The sequence below is a fragment of the Channa argus genome, chromosome 13, assembly GCF_033026475.1.
Source record: "Channa argus isolate prfri chromosome 13, Channa argus male v1.0, whole genome shotgun sequence".
Taxonomy (NCBI): Eukaryota; Metazoa; Chordata; class Actinopteri; order Anabantiformes; family Channidae; genus Channa; species Channa argus.
The window spans coordinates 10,992,105-11,011,904 of record NC_090209.1 but is presented as its reverse complement, the minus strand read 5'-3'; the positions used below and the strand labels follow the sequence as shown (position 1 = coordinate 11,011,904).

The following is a 19,800-nucleotide window of genomic DNA, read 5'->3' as shown; positions in this document are numbered from 1 at the left end:
GTGTCTCTGCCTCATCAAAACACAGGCTTAACCCTGAGAAACAGCCAAAGAGACATGCCCCTTAGCTTTTCACAATTTTTAGCTTTGTGTGCACCGTCTATACAATATATGCACTGACATCATACATTTAAGGGCCCATGCTCTCATATCTGGTTAAGTCAGATGTTTGAGTAATAGAGCACAACATTGCCTCACAGGATGCTGTGTGCACATGTGCTTGAGTATGAGTTGTCTCATCCATGTGCAAAAACAAGAGAGAGGAGTAGAGAAGCCACAGTGCCTCTGTGTGGATGTCACATGAATTTGTAACATCACTTGAATTACATAACATTTGTCATAGTCTCAGGTGTAGCATGAACACCTATTCTATTTTCTCTCATTCTGCTGCCTTTTCTGCTGTGTCTTCTCCATGTTGCTAACAGGGCAGTCCTCGCTACAATGCTGCTTCCCAAGGGACAGCAGAGCACCCAGTTTCTGTGGAGTCCTGGGGTGTAAGCTGCTTCTGTTTGTCATGTTGTACAGTACTATTTGTGTTGTAAGCTTGTGCTTGCAAATGTGAGCAGGCATGTACTTTTTTCCAGCTTGTGTTGTGACTCCTGCCTGCTTTCCTGTCAGGACAGAAGGGATGCAGCCGAGGGACGAGTAATCTGTAAACACATCTGCTTCCACTTCTCACATTTTTCATCCATCTTCACACACTCTCTCTCTCTCTCTCATACTCTCTCTCTTTCTCTCCGTTGGTCTGCCATTGTCTCATCTCAATCTATCAGTTTGAATGTTCCTCTCCAGCAGGCAGAGCTCCTCCTCTGAGCTCACCTCCTCACTACCCTGACTGTCACAGCCATACTGTTGTCTCAGCTCATTCTGTTCTTCTACACTATGCCATTTTCAGCATTTCATCTTCATTTCTCCTGCCTCATGCTTGTGACTATCTCACTACTAGTCCTTATTTTATCTTGCCTTTGCTTGTGGCCTCAACCTAATTCGCCCATGCTGTATTGCCCTTCAGGCATTTTTTACATCTAGCCTCAGGTTTTATTTATTACACTGTGATTATACTGTGAATGCTTCATCCTGCTCTGGTAACGGAGGGATGTTGCCTTTAAAAGCTATGTGCTGATGCTGTTCACAAGACTTGCTGACAACGCTTCAGTCATGCAAGGTCAACACATTTTTACAGCTCATTTCACTCAGTTTCATTCATTATCACTGAGTCTCACCTAACCTCTGACTCTACAAACATTTTTATATCCCCCACACTTTTACCTAATGACCCACCTTATCATCTGACTGCATCATGTGGCCACAATCTTGTATTGTGTTTTAGAAATTTAGTGAGATCTGCTTTGAAAAAAATACCACATGTGCACATTTTCCTTTTTGTACCATTTTGTAAAGCCAGGGGATTTAAACAAAAGGAAAATCCTCTAAAACTGCTTACTCTGTGCAGTCACTGAGCAATACTGTGCAGCCAATATACTGTGCAGCTTATATTAATCATACAATTCTGGTCCCTATTACAAACTGACAGTCAGTTAATCAGCGAGAGACGTTGCTGTCCTAAAGTATGTGCTGATATGCTGTGAAACCTGCAGACACTGCAAGCCGAGTACAGGCTCAGTCATAATTCAGAATCTGTTTGCAGTCCCTATTCTGTGAAATTGATGAAGAAGGGGAAAATGGTAATGAAGCTCACTTTCAATGTTCAGTATTTCAACAACTTCTTATTTGTCACGCAGACATCAATAACTTCATTTGCAGTTTTTTTTACCATCTGCTATTTACTGTCAAGAGCTGCCCTTTGGGTTTACCTTCTCCAAAAAACATTTCAGTGCAGTTATTATAAACTTGTTATTCATAATATAAGACTATATTATGAATAACAAGTTTATAATTATCTGGTTCAGTGAAGGACTAACACACCAGTAACAACATTTTTAAAAAATATGTTGCTCACATATCATTTCACTGCTATCAACTCTTTTTTTGCAGTTTGTATGTGGAGAGACAATCTTTGGTTAAACATAACAGTAAAACATGTAAAAGTTGAGGTAAGTAAAAAATCTTTTCAGATATAATTTCTAGACAATAAAACAAATATCTATGCTTCTTCAGAAAACATGGTCAACCACTCGATTGCCAGCGTAAGACGGCAGTTTAAACAGCCTTGCTGAAGTCGTTAATCTCTCGTTTTGTGTCCGTTTTCTAACCATCGCTAGTCATTCAATTTATAAGATACACAGACATAATTATAGCAAAATGTTTGCCTACTTGTGCCTACTTGTGTGAACACATTACACATATGTAAATAGAGCTGTCTGAAGCCACCCATGCAGTTCTAGATAAGCACCATTCATTTGATTGGTGACCACTGTTGTTGAAAAAATTATATATAGCTCAAAAAACATCATACCAAAGTATAAATCTCTCTCCTCTTTCTGCGAAACTAAAACAAAGAAAGTGGCCCAAGAGGGCGACTTCTACATTCACTGTGCCCGAGCCTGTTTTCACAGTTCCAGAGTCAGTCCAGGAGCCTTTTGAGTATTTCAAGAGTACATGGCTGAGCATTCTAACCAGTACTCTGTTCAAGAAACCAGGGCAACTATCAAAACCACAGCTGCTGAAATTGAAGATTTCTTATCAGTGTTGCTGTATGTGAGCATTTCCTATTTCCCCAATTTTTAAGATTACTGGGCCACTGAGTCACGCTTCCTTCCATTGGCAGACACCATTTCAGTGTGGCATTTCAAGCTTCTAAGAAAACATGTCCACTTCGATGATGTTTGACATTTTCAGACAACAATGCCTCCTAATTCCCGCCACCAACAGGCATACTATTGACGATGTGGTGGTGATGTACAAAGGCACCTGAGCTGGCAACCTCTGTCAATACATCCAGAGCAAGCCAGATAAGTCAGGGTTCAAGATCTTCTGTCAGGCAGCTTGTCTGGAATCTACCACGACATCATACTCTACCAAGGGGCCACAACCTTTTGCAACATTCAAGAGGAAGAAGTTGCACATCAAGGCTTGGAAGGCCTCTTCCTATGTAGAATTACAGACCTGTTTGTCCTCTTCCATTTCTGGCCAAGACCACGGAATGAGCAGTGTTCAATCAACTCTCAGACTTTCTTTTTAAGAACAACTTCCTCGATGTCAACCAGTCTGGATTCAAGAGTAGTCACTCCACAGAAACGGCACTCCTGATTGCCGTGAAATCTCTGTGGGCTGCAAAAGCCACCAGTCAGTCTCCTGTCTTAATCCTACTCGACTTATCTGCAGCCTTTGACACTGAAGTATCAGATCCTCTTGTCCACACTTCAAGGTATCCTGGCAGAGGCATGTTTCTAACTCTCATAGCCGCTCTACCGGTGCTGCAGCTTTCATTTCTTGGTCCTTTTCGTTTTTCCGTCTATACTTCATCCTAGGGTTCTATCATCTGCTCACATGGTCTTTCCTATCTCTGCAATGCTGATGGCCTTCTTGTGCTTTCCGCCAGATGACTCCTCTGTCTCATCACACAAATGATCCAAAATGCGGCAGGTCAATTTGAAAAAAAAAAAAAACTGCCTTTCTGCTCTTTCTTGCATTTGCATCTCATGAAACATAAACACTTCTTCTGATAGGACTCTGCTTTGATGTTTTCTCCTTGACTTAGATTTTTGCTGCCTTGTACCTCACTTGTAAGTCACTTTGGACAAAAGCTTCTCCTAAATGACTAAATGTAAATGTGGATGTGTTGGTACTATCAGAGCAAACCACACAGGTAATGCACTTGGTGTGCTCACACACACACACACACACACACACACACACACACACACACTTACACACCCTTCTTAGGCGCCATATGATGGAAAAATGCTAAAAGGCTTTTGATGTGTGATCCAGTCCTGCAGGCTCTAACATATTTTGACACGTTGGCTTCTTGCTACCTTGCATATTTTCTCTTTTGATAAAGATATATTCCGCGTTGTGTTTTTTTAAACAGTTTCATTGTACCACGATGGTAATGCTATCTGGAGACATGCACAAACAAATGAGCTTACACTGTATTTTCATATCTTTCAGGTGGTGCAATACTGCTGAGTGATGAAGAGTTGGTGAGGCAAGAGAGAGGCAATTTCCATTCATCCGAGGGAGTCATTGCAGTGAAGTGGTCTGACAACAAGCATATCAACTTGCTGAGCAGTGCATGTGGGGATGTGCCACTGTCTTCAGTGAAAAGGTTCTCAAAGGATGCATAACAGCAGGTTGACATGCCATGGCCATCCATCTTCCTGGCCTACAACCAAGCCATGCGGGGCAATCAATCTCTCAGATATACTGGTGCACCTCTACAAAATGCCAACAAAGTCCTGGCGCAGGTACAGAGCCTTGTTTGGGTACATTATGTACACGTGAGCATTGCTAATGCATGGCTCATCTACAAGAGGGACTGCGACCTTGTCAAGGAGCAACCGATGCCTCTCAAGAAGTTTTGGCAGCTACACTGAAGAAAGCCAACAAGGTGCCAGCCAAAGTTGGACGGCCACCAAATGCACAACACAAACCCCCATTCCGTTGCCCTAACTCCCAAGTTCTCCACCCCACCAAGCAGGTCCGTTTTGATGGCATTGGACACTGGCCGACATTTGCCCATCAGCGAAAACTTCTGCATGAATAGAGTTTCACGATGTGGTGTTCGTAGTGTGGAGATGGCAAATTGTTACTTATTTGCAGAACACAAAGCAGTGCTTCGTTACATGCCAGCGGAAGTGAATACAGGTGTTTGATAAATTTGTAGCACTGTTGGTTGATATTATAAAATATTACATTGTAGGTTTTTAAATTATTTACAGATAAATTAAATGTTATTTTAACAAATTCTAATCTCTGTGAAGTTTTTGTATGAAAAGAAAAAATATTTTTTGCAAAAATGAATGAAATCCATTCATGCCTAGGAGAACCCTAACAGGAAAAGTCAACCAGCAGGCTGACTTGCACATAATGCCCACAATTAAAGTGGCAGCTCAACCAGCCGGTTGACTTGCATATCTGCTTCCTGATTGGGTAATCTGACCAATAAAACCTAAAACCTTGCTAAAGGAAGAGGCAGCAACAATATTTTAATAATAAATATTTTTTTGCAAATGTATTTTGTTGGCGTCGAAGTCATAGGGATAACAGTACCATTCTAAGCACAGCCCTGTGTTTTAGCTTTTATTTCGCTTTAATCTGCCATGCATAATGATGTGATATCACTGTCCCTCCATGGCGATTCATGAAACTTGTCTGCAACGCGGAACAATGCAGGAGGAAACACACACAACTGTCAATAAAACACACTTGTCTTTTTAAATGTGTAAAACATTTATAGAGTTTATAAAAAAGTAAATAGCACCATGGTAATGTACAGTATTCTTTAAAAAGACAGGTGTCCACACAGAGGATGCCGAGTGTGCTTGTCAGCAGAGACCCGTAGCAGCATTTTAGTCCTGTATCATTCACCTTGTTTTATGCTTTATCTAATACAAAACGTTTGATAGCATAACAATGCAATCACTTCAGATAAGTTAAAAAGATAAAACGTGAAAACAAAACAAGCATGATCAGAGAAAATACAAATGCCCTATAGAACAGAATTTCAATATTCCCATCTATACAACCACAGGTGTCTATTCCCCCTCTCCTCACTAAATACACAGGAGATCTGGAGGCTCTAGGGGGGAGAGCTTATGGGAAAAAGACTTTCACAGATTCAATGAGTTTGCATCTGTGCAAATGGGATTTGAAAGGGAGAGGAGAGAAGCAGAGGGAGCACACGCAATTATTTATTATTTTTTTAAATTCTGTAGCTCAGATGCTACTGGTCTCCTTTTTGATTGGCTGCTTCTTTGGCCCCACAGTCTTTGACCTCTCCTTTCAGCTCAGCTAGCTGTTCTGAATGGACTGCCAAGGTGCCATTCACCTGGGCAAGGTATGAGTCTGAGTGTCTCTCAAGCTCCGCCCTGATCCTTTCTAGTTGCTCTGCTAGCTCCCCTAGGCTGCTGCACTGTCCCTCTACTTGGCTCACCCTGCTATCAACATCCTTCACCTCCTTCTGTACTTCTGTTGCTGTGCTCCGGCAGCCCTGCAACTCTCCAGCCAACTGTCTCTTCAAGGCCACTAGCTCTCCCTTCAGCTGGGCCAACCTTCTCTCCCCAGCCCCCAGGAGGGAGGTTTGGTGGCCCACTAGTTTTGTGATTCCTTGCACCTGGTTGACTAACTGGTGCTCTCTCTGCTCCCAGGTGGCATTCGCATGTCCCACTTCACTTGCAATGAAGCTAATTGAGTCCTTTAAGCCTTTTAGAGTACGGTTCACAGAGTTGATGTTGACCTTCAGCAGGGTGATCTCTCCCTGGACAGAGCCTTCTGTGTTCTCTTGTGCAATTCGAAAAAGCAGGTTCTGCAGGGTGTTGTTTATACGGTTCAGCTGGTTAGAATGAGAGTCCAGGCGATTTGTCATCTTCTTCTCCATCCCTTCACACTCCTCTTCTACTTCAGAGGCACTGACACCTCCTGCTGGCGGGGTGGCAGGTGAGCAGGAGGAGGTGCAAAGGAGTTCAAGGTCTATTAACTGTTTCTGAATGCCATCCATGTCTCCCTCCACTCTCCTCCTCACAGATTCAATCTCTGTCTCCAGTGCAGGAACAACTTGGCCCTCCAGAAGTGCTGGGGCAGTGGCATTACTCAGCTCCTCCACTGCCACAAACACTCTCTCTTCCAGGGTCTTCAACTTGTCCTCCAGCATGGTCTTGAAGCCGTCCAGACCACCAGGGAACCCTCCTACTCCATTAGGTCCCTCCTCCGTGGCATTGAGGCGACCCTCTATATCCACTAGGCGGGTCTCGATCAATGTCTCCACATGGATGCTCTGGTCAGTAAGGGCAGTCTGAAGCTGTCTCTGAGATTCTGTCAGACCTTTCACAGACTCCTCCAACAGCAGCATATGCTGGGACAGGCTGTTAACCTGGAATAATCAATAGCATGTTAGCTCATAAGTAACAAAAAACAAGGTCTAGGCAACTGTGATTATGGTGTAGTGATATTGTCATTTCACTAGCACAATTTAAAATCTATTGGATTTAGTTAAACTAAGCTTAGGTGGAAATACACATTTCTTTTTTATTATAAATATTTTGTTTGTGGAATAAATATGAGGCTACAGCCTCTGGTTAGCAGACTGGTTAGCTTATCTTTGCATAAAGGATAGAAAAAAAGATGTTATGTTAAGTTATGCTAATTATCTCTATTGTACAGGCACGAGTCTTCTCATCTTTGCAATTATGCAAATTATCTTATTCGCTAAAATGTCAAATGATTCATTAAACCTCAGTCCAGCCCATTGTTTTAATTACTCAAATTCACAGCGGTATATTTATTTCAAGGCCTGGATGTTTATCCTGCAGGTTGATTATGTTGCAATCACATGCACAGTACCTGTCCACAGCAGCTCTCAGTCAGCGTTAGTCCCTGGATCTGAGTCTGCAAAGATCCCAGCTCTTCTCTGAGCCCAGTTTCTTTCCCATCCAGGGATTGCTGCATATGCTTCTGGCCATCCATGTGCTCCCTGTGGCACTCCCTTTGTACCTCCACAATCTTCTTGTCACAGTGGATCACCAGGCCATTCAGGCGACGTTCAAAGCCATCCAGGATCTCAGCCCGCACAATAGCCAGCTTGGCATCCAGGATCTCATCTAGATGAGTGGCAGGGACAGGGTCAAGGTTCGGCCTCACTTGATCTAGCTCTAAGAGCCTCTTCAGCTGGCCATCATGACCCAGGACCATTCCCTAAAGACACATACAGGTGAGAGGGAGAAAAAAGAAGTACTCAATAAAAGAGAAAGAGAGAAACTTAAGAGACCTGGTTTGAGTAAGTTGGAGCATACACCAATCAGCCACAACATTCAGCCTAGTTAACCTGGTTAACATTGATGTGAAGTGAGTCAGAATTGGCACTCAGACTGAATTGTGACTACGCAGCTCCATATGCAACAAGCTACAATACCCTACGTGTTCTGACGCCTATCAATCACAGCTACAATAAAATCAGTCAGCATTAAATTTTTCAAATATTAAACAACCAGAGTGGCACAGTACCTGAATCTCCTCTATGATGTGAGTCTTGGCTCGCAATTCATCTCTCACTTCTGTCACTCTCCCTGCCAAGTCTCCAAATCCAGTAAAGCTTTCTTCTCCATCCAGTCCATCAGGAGTCCCATTTGGAATCACCCCAAATCCCACAGTAGAGTCAGGCACTCGGGGTGGATTGGGTAGCAGAGATACCAGAATCTTGTTGGTGTCTTCCCGGAGAGATGTGCGTAGTCGCTCCTCGAGGCTAGCTACCACTCCATTGAGAGTGTCTAAACCTTGAGTGAGATGACGCAAGTCCTCCTCCATACGGTCCAAACGTTCACCAGTCACGCTAGATATCCCAAATTTGTTTTCTACATTTACAAGAATTAAAAAGAATGTGCTTAAGAAAGTATATTTCAAAACACCAAAGACAGAATAATGCAGTAGGGTTCACAAAAAATCAGTTGGCATCTGTTCTTAATTGCTCCTGCCTTCTCCCAGGTTTAGACTAAAGCGTAAAAAGAGCTGTGCCTTTGCACTAATGGCTTCATTTAAATCTGTTTGAGCTATCTTCTCAATACTATTTCAAGATTAAATATTTAAGATTCAAGATTCAAACAACTTTAATAATCCCAGAGGGAAATTGCCCTGCCTTGTTACAGCTGCAGAGGTTTACAGTTGTGATATGCAGTGCAATGAATGAATAAATGATATAGGATACAGGATGACCTTAATGATAACGTATTTATATTCTCAGGATTGATGTATTGTGTGTTTTACTTTCCTTTTCATTTTATTATAATCACTATGGTCAAGCTCTGTTGTTTTAAATGTGCTTCTAAATAAGTGGACTTGACTTGACTCACCATAGTTTGGTTTTCCACTTCCAGCAGGGAGTTGTCCTGTAGGAACTGGTCTGTGGTCAGGGACACTGGGGAAAGGTTTGCCTGGCTCCAATTGGCCTCCACCAGGTTTCTGGTCCACGGGGGGTCTAGGGCCATGGGGGAAACCCTTCAACCCTGGGCGATGGGGAAAACCAGCACCCTTGAAAGGTGGCACCATGACATCAGGCAACGATGTGGGTCCATCATAGCAGTTTTCTCCAGAGTAGCCAGGACAACATCTCCACTCCAGCTCAGTCACTGTCTTAAAACCCACTTTGTATTTTGGTTTGTAGAATGTCCTGTACCTGAAGACAATGTGATAAAGATTAAAAAGAAAGCACAATATTAACACAGAGACAGGTCAGACTATGGGAAGAGTGGAGGCGTAGAACAGAGATAAAGGGATGAGGTTGTACACTATGGGATTAAATGTGGATTAGAGCAAGATTATGAGATTAAGATAAATTGTAGTGTAAATGTTGTGGCATTAGAGGATTGTACCGGGGTCAGCACCAAACTTCACTGTTATCATCTTGAAAATTTTACTTTGATTATAAATTATGAACTCTCTCTCTCTCACACACACACAAACACACATGCACACATATACACATTGTGATTTATCAATTTTTCCGTAGAAAATCCACTCATAATTTTCTGTGAGGAGATTGAAAAAGCAAACTAAACAGAATCATAAAATCACATCCAGTAGCTTGAGGAACAGATCTCCATGGATGTCCACACAAAACACAGGCAAACAGGCACACTCTCTTCTAATAATGATAAAGTAAAGGTTAAGGTAAAACATTACTTCAGACAGTGTGAATTTCTGATGCATTCATTAGATTATTTGAATTATTATTTGTATTTGATTATTGATTATTATTTTTTCACTTTTGTTTCTTATTTTACAAACTGGTGAGAGAAATAAGAGCCCAGATAAAGTATGACTTTTAAAGTAGAATAAATAAAGGAGGACTTTTCTAACAATTTTAATAACCTAATGTAACAAAATTGAAAGTATTAATACTATATTCCCATCTCTCTTCAGAAGAGTACTGACCACAAACAGACGTGCATGTAGCCGAGAAGCTACTCACTAATGTTTTATTGGCGCATAATGTAGACACTAGAGGGCAGCATTGACACAGTGTATATTTTTCAGAAGACTTCAAGCTGCAGTATGCTAAAAATACATTTTCACATTTAAAACCGTAAAACCAAGCTTACATTACAACAGGACACTTCTGACCCCAGATGCACTTTGTGGTGTACTCAGCCTTCACAAAGGTAGCCACTCCATCCTGCATGGTGCATGTGATGTTCCTCTGGACCACATAGGCACAGTGGTTTCTGTAAGGGCAGCACAGAGACATAGAAGTTAAATGATTTACATCACTGGTGTATAAACACTATAATAACAAATTTCAGATGTTGTGTATTAAAGGGAGACTAGCTTTTAATAAACAGCAGCTAATGTGGTGTCATGTGAAAATGATGAAAATGTTAAATAGTAAAATGTGGAGCAACAATAGCATGAATGATGAGTTGTCACATAGGACATTCGCTTACTAATGTCTGTGTTTATTCATCATTAGTCAGCATAAATGTAAATAGAAACCCAGAAGTTTTTATTGGAAGTACAGATGTACATAAATAACATTTAGTGTAATTATGCTTTCAAGAAAATATGAAGCCTGCCCTTAAGTTCATTCTGTTGTTATATTGTTATATTTTATTGTAGGTCCTCTGTTGTATAGCACTAAAGGTTTGTTTTTTACATTTTTATACTGCTCATTTAGAGTCTAGAGTTTAATTGTGCCCTGTTATTTAAGACTGTTCTCAGAAGCCTCCAACACAAGCACACACACTATTACTACTTTAAACAGGTGTTGCATCATGCTGGAGCTGGACTTTCCCTCTTCTTCTCTCTCATCATTGCCAGAACAGCTATAGCAACTGCTAAATGTTCCCCTGGCCCATGTGCAACGCAGGAAATGATGATCCACACTTTTTAGGCTCACACATGAAGCATTTTGTACATTCAGAGGGGAGCATTTAGCAACACATGCAGTACTGAAAGTTGCTCCACAGCTGTTTTAGGACAAATAGAAGTGTTAGGAGGAGTGGAGAGGGACATGTCTACACAGCAAGTTAACAGGTTCAGCGGGCTAACAGACTGTCAAAGTCTGTGAGAAATGGCTGTCCTGCTGCTGCTTTCTGCAAATTGCTGACTGTGACAGCATTAGTGTGCGTGCGTGAGTGTGTGTGTGTAGTGTGTGTGTTGACATATGCTAATAGCAAAGGGAAGGAAAAGGGCAGTAGTCACAATGACAGAGATCCTTTCATACCAGTAGTGTAACCTCCTGCCAGGTCTTGTGTTGTTAAGGAAGTGGTGGCTAAGTGATGTGGTATAATCCAAGCACTTAAAATATTTTAAAGGCACACAGGCAATTTACGCTCTACGGATGTTTGTACAGCATAATAAATGTTTTTTTATGATTCTGATGATTTATATATAAAATCGAAGACAGCTTAATCTGAGAACCAGTGGTGGTGCAACATTCTCTCTGGAACATTTTTCCCTCTCAGGATATACTGTCATAATACTGTTAATAATTTGCTTTCATGCATTTTTTTCCCTCCCACCTGCAGGTTCTTTTCTTAACAGCCCCTGAGAGAGCTTAAGACTTATCACTCCCTCTGCTCTGACCTGCTGGTCAAAGAATACACAGAACCTTTGGCACAATAAATTAACTTTTTTTTAAATGTAGTGTCCAACATCTGAGAAGTTTGGCACAAATATATTTGTGCAAGATTAAACTCATATGTTGTTGGCAATAGAGATCCCTGAAGTTAAGAAGAATTCAAGATAATGTCATCCAGAGGCGAACGAGAAGGTGTAACAATTGTGTTTGTACACAGGACCATGAGTGTCTGATTCCTTTTACATTATGTGCAAGGCAGAGTGAAATGTAACTATAGTCACTGATTTGTTTATCAGGTGCACATCTGGGGAAAGCCAATGAGCTTCAACTTCACACACAATGACTGAAGCACAGGAATCCAGATGCACACGAGAAAAAATATTCCTGCACACAGTCTCTATTTCTGCCTCTTTTGTCTGTTTTCACAGATCTGTCAGTGTCGTTTGGGTCTGTGAGGGATATTTTATCCTCTGTGTTTTACAGATAAAGGTTTTCTGGCTTTGTGAGAATCAAAGCGAAGTGATAAGATCAATCCAGTTCCTCTGTGTTGCTGCATGGGTTGGGGCAATGCGAGGTCAACTCCTCTGCTGTGTAAAAACAAACCTTTACAGGACGAATGTTAAGTTTCAACTCAACACTGACACACATACACATGTGCACATGTTATACGTGCACAATGAAGCCTTTATATAAAATATCAGTTCCTCAGAGACCACATTAGGATGACAATTTAGGATGATAATTACATGAACCCATAATTTGTCAAATGTCCAGCTGCTGACAGGAAGGTAAGAACTTTGCTTAGGCTGCTTGTATAGGGGGAATGGAGAAGACCTGATCTAGTATAGTCTGAGATCAGACAAATATGGGGAGGATGAGAAAGGAACACTGGGCTCCTCTGAGCTTTTTTCATTTCCTAAATATCAATCTACCTCTTATAGTATGTGGTGCATGTGGACAGGGAGATAAAAGTTTAAGGACTTTCTAGAGAAAGGGGGGAGGGGTTGGCCACACAAGCTAGCCCACTCAGTGACTGAAAATAAAAGTCATTTAGTCAAGTCAACTTTATGACTCACATTTAAAAACAGCTAGCACGGGCCAACACAATGTCACTGTAATAATTGGCCGAGAAGATATTAGCATTTTGTTTTACATAAAGATGTCAACTCGAGGGAGCAGGTGAAGCATCTCATTGCATTTGGCCTGCAGCAACAAAAGTCTAATTACTAAACTTTACATTTCTCCATGGGGCAGACAGAAGCACCTGGATGTGAGTGGCCGACTGTAAGAGACTGAGTAAGGTCAGAGAAATAGGAAGCCGCCAACATACATAATTTTCAGACAATAAATCATCCATTAATCATATAGGTCAGTACAAACATTTCATAACAATTCTTAAATAAAGATATATGAGATATGAGATATCTAGATACTGTCTTCTATTTAAAAGGATCAAATTTCCATTGCCATCTCAGATGTTGTTAGTACTGACTGCTAATCAGGATGCTTTCTCTGACTGACCGAATCTATGTATTCAATGTGGTTACACTCCACCTGTCTATTGTAAAACAAAATTAACCCACGAATAATGTGCGTACTACACTCCAGCTCTGCCCGTTTCAACAAAATGCTCCAAAATTGGTTGTCTTTACATTTTCTAGACCAGTTATACATTGTTTTAAATTGTCCACATTTTTTCATGTAAAATAAATAATTCTCTTTTGTAAAATCAACACACACACACAAAATAATGACTCCAGTTGGCCCACCCACTCTGAACCACCCAACCTCAGCCAGCTTTATGCTGATTTAAATTCATCAGAGTATTAAAATGTCTTGTGCACCACCCACCCTCACCTGACCTCACTTTCTCCCCACTCAAGATCCAAACAGTCTTTGCCTCTGTTCAGGGAAGCCACATGTACTGTATTTTTCTTGCCTCGCTTGCCTCTCCCCCCAGCTTAACGGCAAAATACTGCTTTTTAATAATACTTTCTGTCATTGGAGCGTGACATTTTTTGGACTCCTGAATTGGTTTCACCGTAAATATTTCCAGTACAGCATTACAGTTCTTAAATTGCTTCGGGGAAAGCAGAATTCTCAACTCAGCCTTTTCGTCAAATATTATTGGTGCTACACCTACAACCTCTGCTTTTCCCCCCAAAACTCACTTTTTAATATTTTTTTGCATCCTTCATTTTCTGTGTACAAACTTGAGGTAATTTCCGTTTACATTGTCTAAGATGCGTGTTTTCTGTTTCTAATGCTATTTTCACACTTTCTACTTTTCATGAAGCCCCTCTGTGTTGTCTCATCATGTCCCTGACTTTTCTGGCCACTGCCTCACTTGTTTTGACTAAAGGTCTCACTATACTCCATTAATCACTCTCTCACCTGCAGGGTTCCTGCCTGTTTGAACCCAGGCCAATGCTGTTGCTTTTGACAGATTTATGACTGGAACAGGGCACATAGAAAACCATGAAATCTTTAATAGCACTTTTAACAATCGTGTCTATGGGCATACAACTCTCCTCCAGGGCTCGTCCCTTTCCATACATGCTTTTAATGAATCCTATTTCGAGCCAACTGGCATGTCTCAAAGGCCCCATGCTGCAGAGCTGATTGACGTTACTCTTGTGGCTACTGATTAGTGTTAGAGGAAAGACGTGGATACTCCAAGCTCTATGACTAAAGGGATCATTCATTCATGCACAGGGTCACATTCAAACCAGATCTGGCTATTATAGCCTAAAGACAGATCACTGCTTTTTATTGAGTATTAAGTTTTGGCTATCGGCCTCTAATGCTTGTTACAGCAATGAAATCATGTGTGTATAGACTCATAATTTACTTTTGCTCGCTTATATTCATTATGGCTAACTTTAGTTGCTAACGTTAACTTTGCAGGCTCTTATAAGTTAGATTATTGGACATAGTGAGGCTTTATTATGTTTTTTATGTCTTTTTGTCTTGGATACAGTAAGAGGCTTGAACACTTTCAGGAAAAAAAACCTCACACCAATAACTTATTCTAAAACAGTTCCTAAAGTACACAATCATCTTTAAATAACAATTTTTCTTTGTTGCAAAAATTAGGCTTATTTTGAATATGTCTTGGGACTGAGGCAGTAGCAACATATTTTGATCTGTCAATGAGATGCATCATTACACTGGGGTGCTGTAGAGAAAAAGCTGAGCAATAGGTTAAAACTAAAAGCTCTATTCTATGCGGGATACATAAATTATGATAGGAAATGAATGTGTATGGGCAACATGGTGACCGCCTCATAACTAAAATGTCCCCTGTTGAAATTCCTGGCTGGCTGCGGCCTTTCTATGTGGAGTTTGCATCGGTTTCCTCCGGGTACCAGATGGATTTTAGGTAATTGGTGATTTTAAATTGCCCATAGATGTAAATGTTAGTGTGAATGGTTGTCTGTTGAATGTCTATTCACAATAAAATAATGTTGAGCTCAATGATACCGTGAGAGCATCTATTAAATTAGACTTTCAAAACTATTTTAGGCAATTTGCATATTCCCTTTCTTGCTGAACTTCGGTGAGAAGATTGAAAGTGGTTTCAATTTTTCTGAGACGAAACAGATTCTGAGTCATAATTTGGACGTTTGGAACAGCACAATCAAGATGATAATAATTTTAGTGTGAGATTATATAAACTGGGTCTTTACCAATACCAAGCATTTTAGCAGAAAGGTCAGTGAAAGCAGAGTGTTTGATAAACATGTGTTGGTATAGGAGCTTGGGAGTTTACTGACCAGCCTCTGTTACCCATAGCAGGAGATTGGTTCCATCCATGTCCTCCACTGGACACTCAACACAAACCTACAACAGAAGCTCATAACCTTTAACCTCTACAAACCCAGTGACCTTTCCCCTTTTGAACTCTGTCCCATACATCATTGAAAATCCCTCAGATATGTTTCTTATCATGTCATCTACTGGAATCCAAGTTGATTGAAATCCCTCTCATTTCCCAGTGATGGATAAATGGCTCTTGGATTAAGATTCACCTGTTGTCGTGAATTTTGTGTTTTACTGTAGTTGTGCAATATTATGAGAGACGCTTGTGAGACCATTGAAATGTTAACTACAATATAAAGAAAGGGAGTGAAGCATCAATTGACATACAAAACATCAAATAAATGCACTTTCTTTAATCTCGTTATGAAGATGAACATTTAAAGTCAAGAACACCAACATTTAAAAAGATTTTACTGCCTTGAATTGCTTTTAAAGCTTTGCAAAAATCCGTGACCAAAGAGCACTTCAACAAGAAGTGTAGACAACTGGATACATGGCAGACTGTATAAGGTTCTATGCATAAAAAAGAGGCAGGTATAGTGCTGTAACTCTCTAATGTGTCATAGTTAGTGACTATGTTTTTTTTATACCAGCATGTGGCTCAGTGAAAGGATAGACAGTGAAACCTAATAACTTGCCTGCTGCCAAAACACAGATAATAATTCAAAATGAAGAATAAAGAAAGTCTGTGGTGCACGAACAGCTGAGAATTTTTAAATCTCTTACTAAACAGTTGAGTTTTGTCTGTGTGACAGTGTTGTTAGATTTTAGGTTAACAAGCTCTTTAAAAGTGATCCTTCACAATGCTTCAAAAATGCATATAATAAACTAATGCAGCATAAGCATAAACAGCACACACACGTGCACATGCACACACAAACATACAAACATCAAGGCATGCATGTTATTTTTAAGTCTCTATTTCCACTGAGCAGTCAGGCTGACAACAACTGAGCTCATATATCTGTGGTGGTGGTCTGACACTGACAAGTCCCTGGGGACCACTGTGTCCAAGGTGCGTAAGCATCTCTAGTATAAACACTAGAGTTGGAACGACAGACATGTGTGGGGGAAACAAGAAAGTACAGAACAAGACTGATCAGTTACTGTGGTTTTGAATAGAATAATGTGTGGGTAACCTTTTAATCCTGGCAAAGATCTGGCATGTTAGAATATAAATAAATATCTTTGGCATGAACAGTTGCCGCTGTACTACTGTCCTAGTCATGAAAAGCATCATTTCAGATCAGAGGAAAAATAAGATGCAAATCATACAGAACATTTTTGAGCACTAGGAAGGATACAGATTTCAACTATTAATTTTTTTTTGTCGGGCAGAAATGCATTACTACCTGTACCTGTTACAGTAAGTTGACTTTCATCAATGACAGGCAGTGTAAGGATTGCAATTAGAATTTTGGTAACTAATCCAGGTTATGGTGTTTTTAGCTATTTAGGGTCCAACTTAAAGGGTTTCACTAAGAGTTTGATATCAGTTTGCTCTCTCCTTTCTGGACTGTGTAATGTTTACATGATGTGTGGTTTTAGTTGTTGTATTCTAATAGTATGACTATGTTCAGGAATTACCAGGTTATATTCAGATTTTTAGAGTATTGTGAATTCTGTGGCTGCACTATGAGGACAAGATATAAGGTGTGCTGCATGCTAATGTTAGGCCACAGTATCTGCTAAATACCTCTGAAACTGTAACCCCCATTGAATACATTTTGCCTTTAAATGACTGTACAGAGAATCAGAAATGAAATTGTTATGATGGCATTGTATTTCAGGGAAAACGATGCTGAAGAGTCTTTTCCCTGGTGGTTTATGGGAGACTAAGCAGGGCTTGGTGATCAGCAGTCTTCTGTGGCAGTTTGAGTGAAGCAGCAGGTAGCTGGGGAGCTGTCCAAAGACATATCAGCTCTCAGGGGAAGCCAAGCAAAAGAGATGGGAAAAGGGGGGAAAAACCAAAAAGAGTCCCACAGGCCAAATATGAGCCATCTCTTCCAGGCAAAATATATCCACAAGGCTCTGTTTCATCTCACAGCTTCATGACTTTCAAATATCATGCATGGTATAGGAAAGTTATTCCTTTGTGAGTGTGTGGTTTAACTTTCCTGTCCAGTCCAGTGTTATTTGCATATATCACAGGTCACAGTTACAGGACAGGAAACCCAAGCTTTCAAAACTGATCTCAGTGTACAGTGTTACTGCTTTAGTATTAATTAGAAATAACTTGTACTACTCCTTTCTAGCAGCTGATGCCCAGTTGCAGCGTAAGTGTTGACTCTAATTGAGGCCCCCTCCCATGACACACACACACACGCACAGCGACTGCAAGGAATAAATATTGTTGTTGTCAACTCTGCAGTAAGCAGCCCCCTCTCTGCACCATAAAGGGCATAATGACAGCTTTGTTTTCAAAACGCGGCATGACATTGTTGCTCTATCATGTTTATCTCAACCACAGATGGTTTTAGGTGTGAACCATAGAAAAAGGCCGATGGAGAGCAAAAGAGAAACAGAGAGTCAATTCAGGGATCTGTTACCAAGCCGATGCCCTAACTAAAACCATATTTGCCGGTGACATGTGTTTCTCAGGGGAAATACAGTATGAGGTGGGTCTTGCTTGCAAACATTCTTGCTACTTGGAATGATTTTTGGATTGAATCCCCTGCAGCATGCGAGGGAAAATAAAACATGCATTACTGTCTGTGACAAGTCAAGGACAGAGCACTTACTTGTGACGGGTCATGGGCTTGTTTGGTGGGTGGTGGGGGTTGAGTCCAGCCTTGTACAGGTTGTATCTGTTTCCATAGAATGGGTTGACAGGGCCTCCATAAAAAGTTCCTTTACTGTCCACCACAGATAAAAACACTCCCAAGAAAAAAATACACAAGTTGGTCCTCATTGTCTGTTACTTAGTTTTTTCTTCTTTTCTCCCTTGAAAATGCAACTGGCTAATGAAAAAATCGGGGTAAAAAAGTGACAATTGTAGGTTCCTCAGGGTTTTTTGTTCAAGTTCCCGAGCATACGTGCAATCTTGTCTTCTTCAAAGGGCCCTGAAGGACACATGGAGCCCAACCAGCTGTAGCATCAGTAGCATCTCACCCTGTCTCTTTACTAACCACAGTCTTAGCACTTAGGACAGAGCTGAGGGAATACTAGTGAGTCTAAAGAGGGAGGGGAAAAGGTGGATGAAGGGCAACGAAACAACACAAAGGTGTGCTGGAGGAGGAGAGAGGCAAAAGAGGAAAACCGGACACAAGAAAGAAGGAGGCAAGAGAGTGTGTGAGCTGTGGCTCTAAGAAAGGTTCAGTTCCATCTACATGCATACACAAGCGTGTGTGAGACCCGCTGACTAGGCTCGGCCCTCAAAGTCCTCTGCACTCCGCACAAGTGAGGGTGTGTGTGTAAGAAGCAGCATGCTGCTCTCCTGCCTCTGAAGGGGCAGGCAGACAGTCAGCCTGCATTTGCATATCCCACCCCAGCCTGGCAGCTCTGCACTACGGGGAGACTGATTACTAACAAAGTGACTATTTTCATCTACATTTTTAAATACAAACACATATATAAACACATGCCTTCAAGTCAGGTTATTAAGAAAAAAAGCTGTCATTTACGTCTGCTTTAACTCTTTTTTACATGCCACCTGTCCACTTTCTCTCTCCCATCTCCAACCACCTCGAAGTTTTTGTCTCATTAATACCTTACGTAACGATTTTATTTCTTTACCCTCTCCTATTCTTCCTCCATCTGCTCTGGAGGCAGCTGCGCATCAAAGTGCAAGCCCCAGCATGCAGTGCCATTTGCGCGGCTGTGGCTGCAGCCGATTAAGATGCTGGAGATCTGGACACAATGGACCCCCTCCTTGCTTCACCGCGGTCAGTCATTAAAAATCTCAGCCACAGCTTCAGTTGCGATCCACACTCCAACCTCCTGCTTATGTCTTACTGCACTCACATATCATTCTTGAATTCATGCGTAATTGCCTCCTGTGTCGTTCAGAATGTTTACTCAGAATTACACAGATCAATTCAGTCTTTATAATAAGGCAGGGTCAGTGCTTCAACGGTGTCTGATGGCCCTAAAAGATTAAAAAAAAAAAAAACATTTACAACATGAGGACAACTAGAAAATTAAACTTCTTCTCTTTTTTTTACTTGAATATTCAAACATTTATTTACATTTCTGGGGTTATTGTCACTGATACAAAAAAAGCAAAGTTAATCTAGTAGCGCTAACAACTTTTATATTGTGTGTATTTGTTAGTGGCAACATGGCTGTAA

The 19,800-nt window shown here is 41.0% G+C and overlaps 1 protein-coding gene across 1 annotated transcript; it reads right to left on the bottom strand.

The window, feature by feature from the left end:
- Window positions 1-5,339: 5,339 nt before the first annotated feature.
- LOC137140183 (EMILIN-3) lies at window positions 5,340-18,929 on the bottom strand. The gene is made up of 6 exons (XM_067528361.1): window positions 18,253-18,929; window positions 10,212-10,334; window positions 8,964-9,286; window positions 8,122-8,468; window positions 7,462-7,812; window positions 5,340-6,991 (listed from the first exon to the last, which is right to left on the bottom strand). The coding sequence occupies exons 1-6, from the start codon at window positions 18,420-18,422 to the stop codon at window positions 5,846-5,848; spliced, it is 2,460 nt and encodes an 819-aa protein (XP_067384462.1). The 5' UTR covers window positions 18,423-18,929; the 3' UTR covers window positions 5,340-5,845.
- Between the last annotated feature and the right edge of the window lie 871 nt (window positions 18,930-19,800).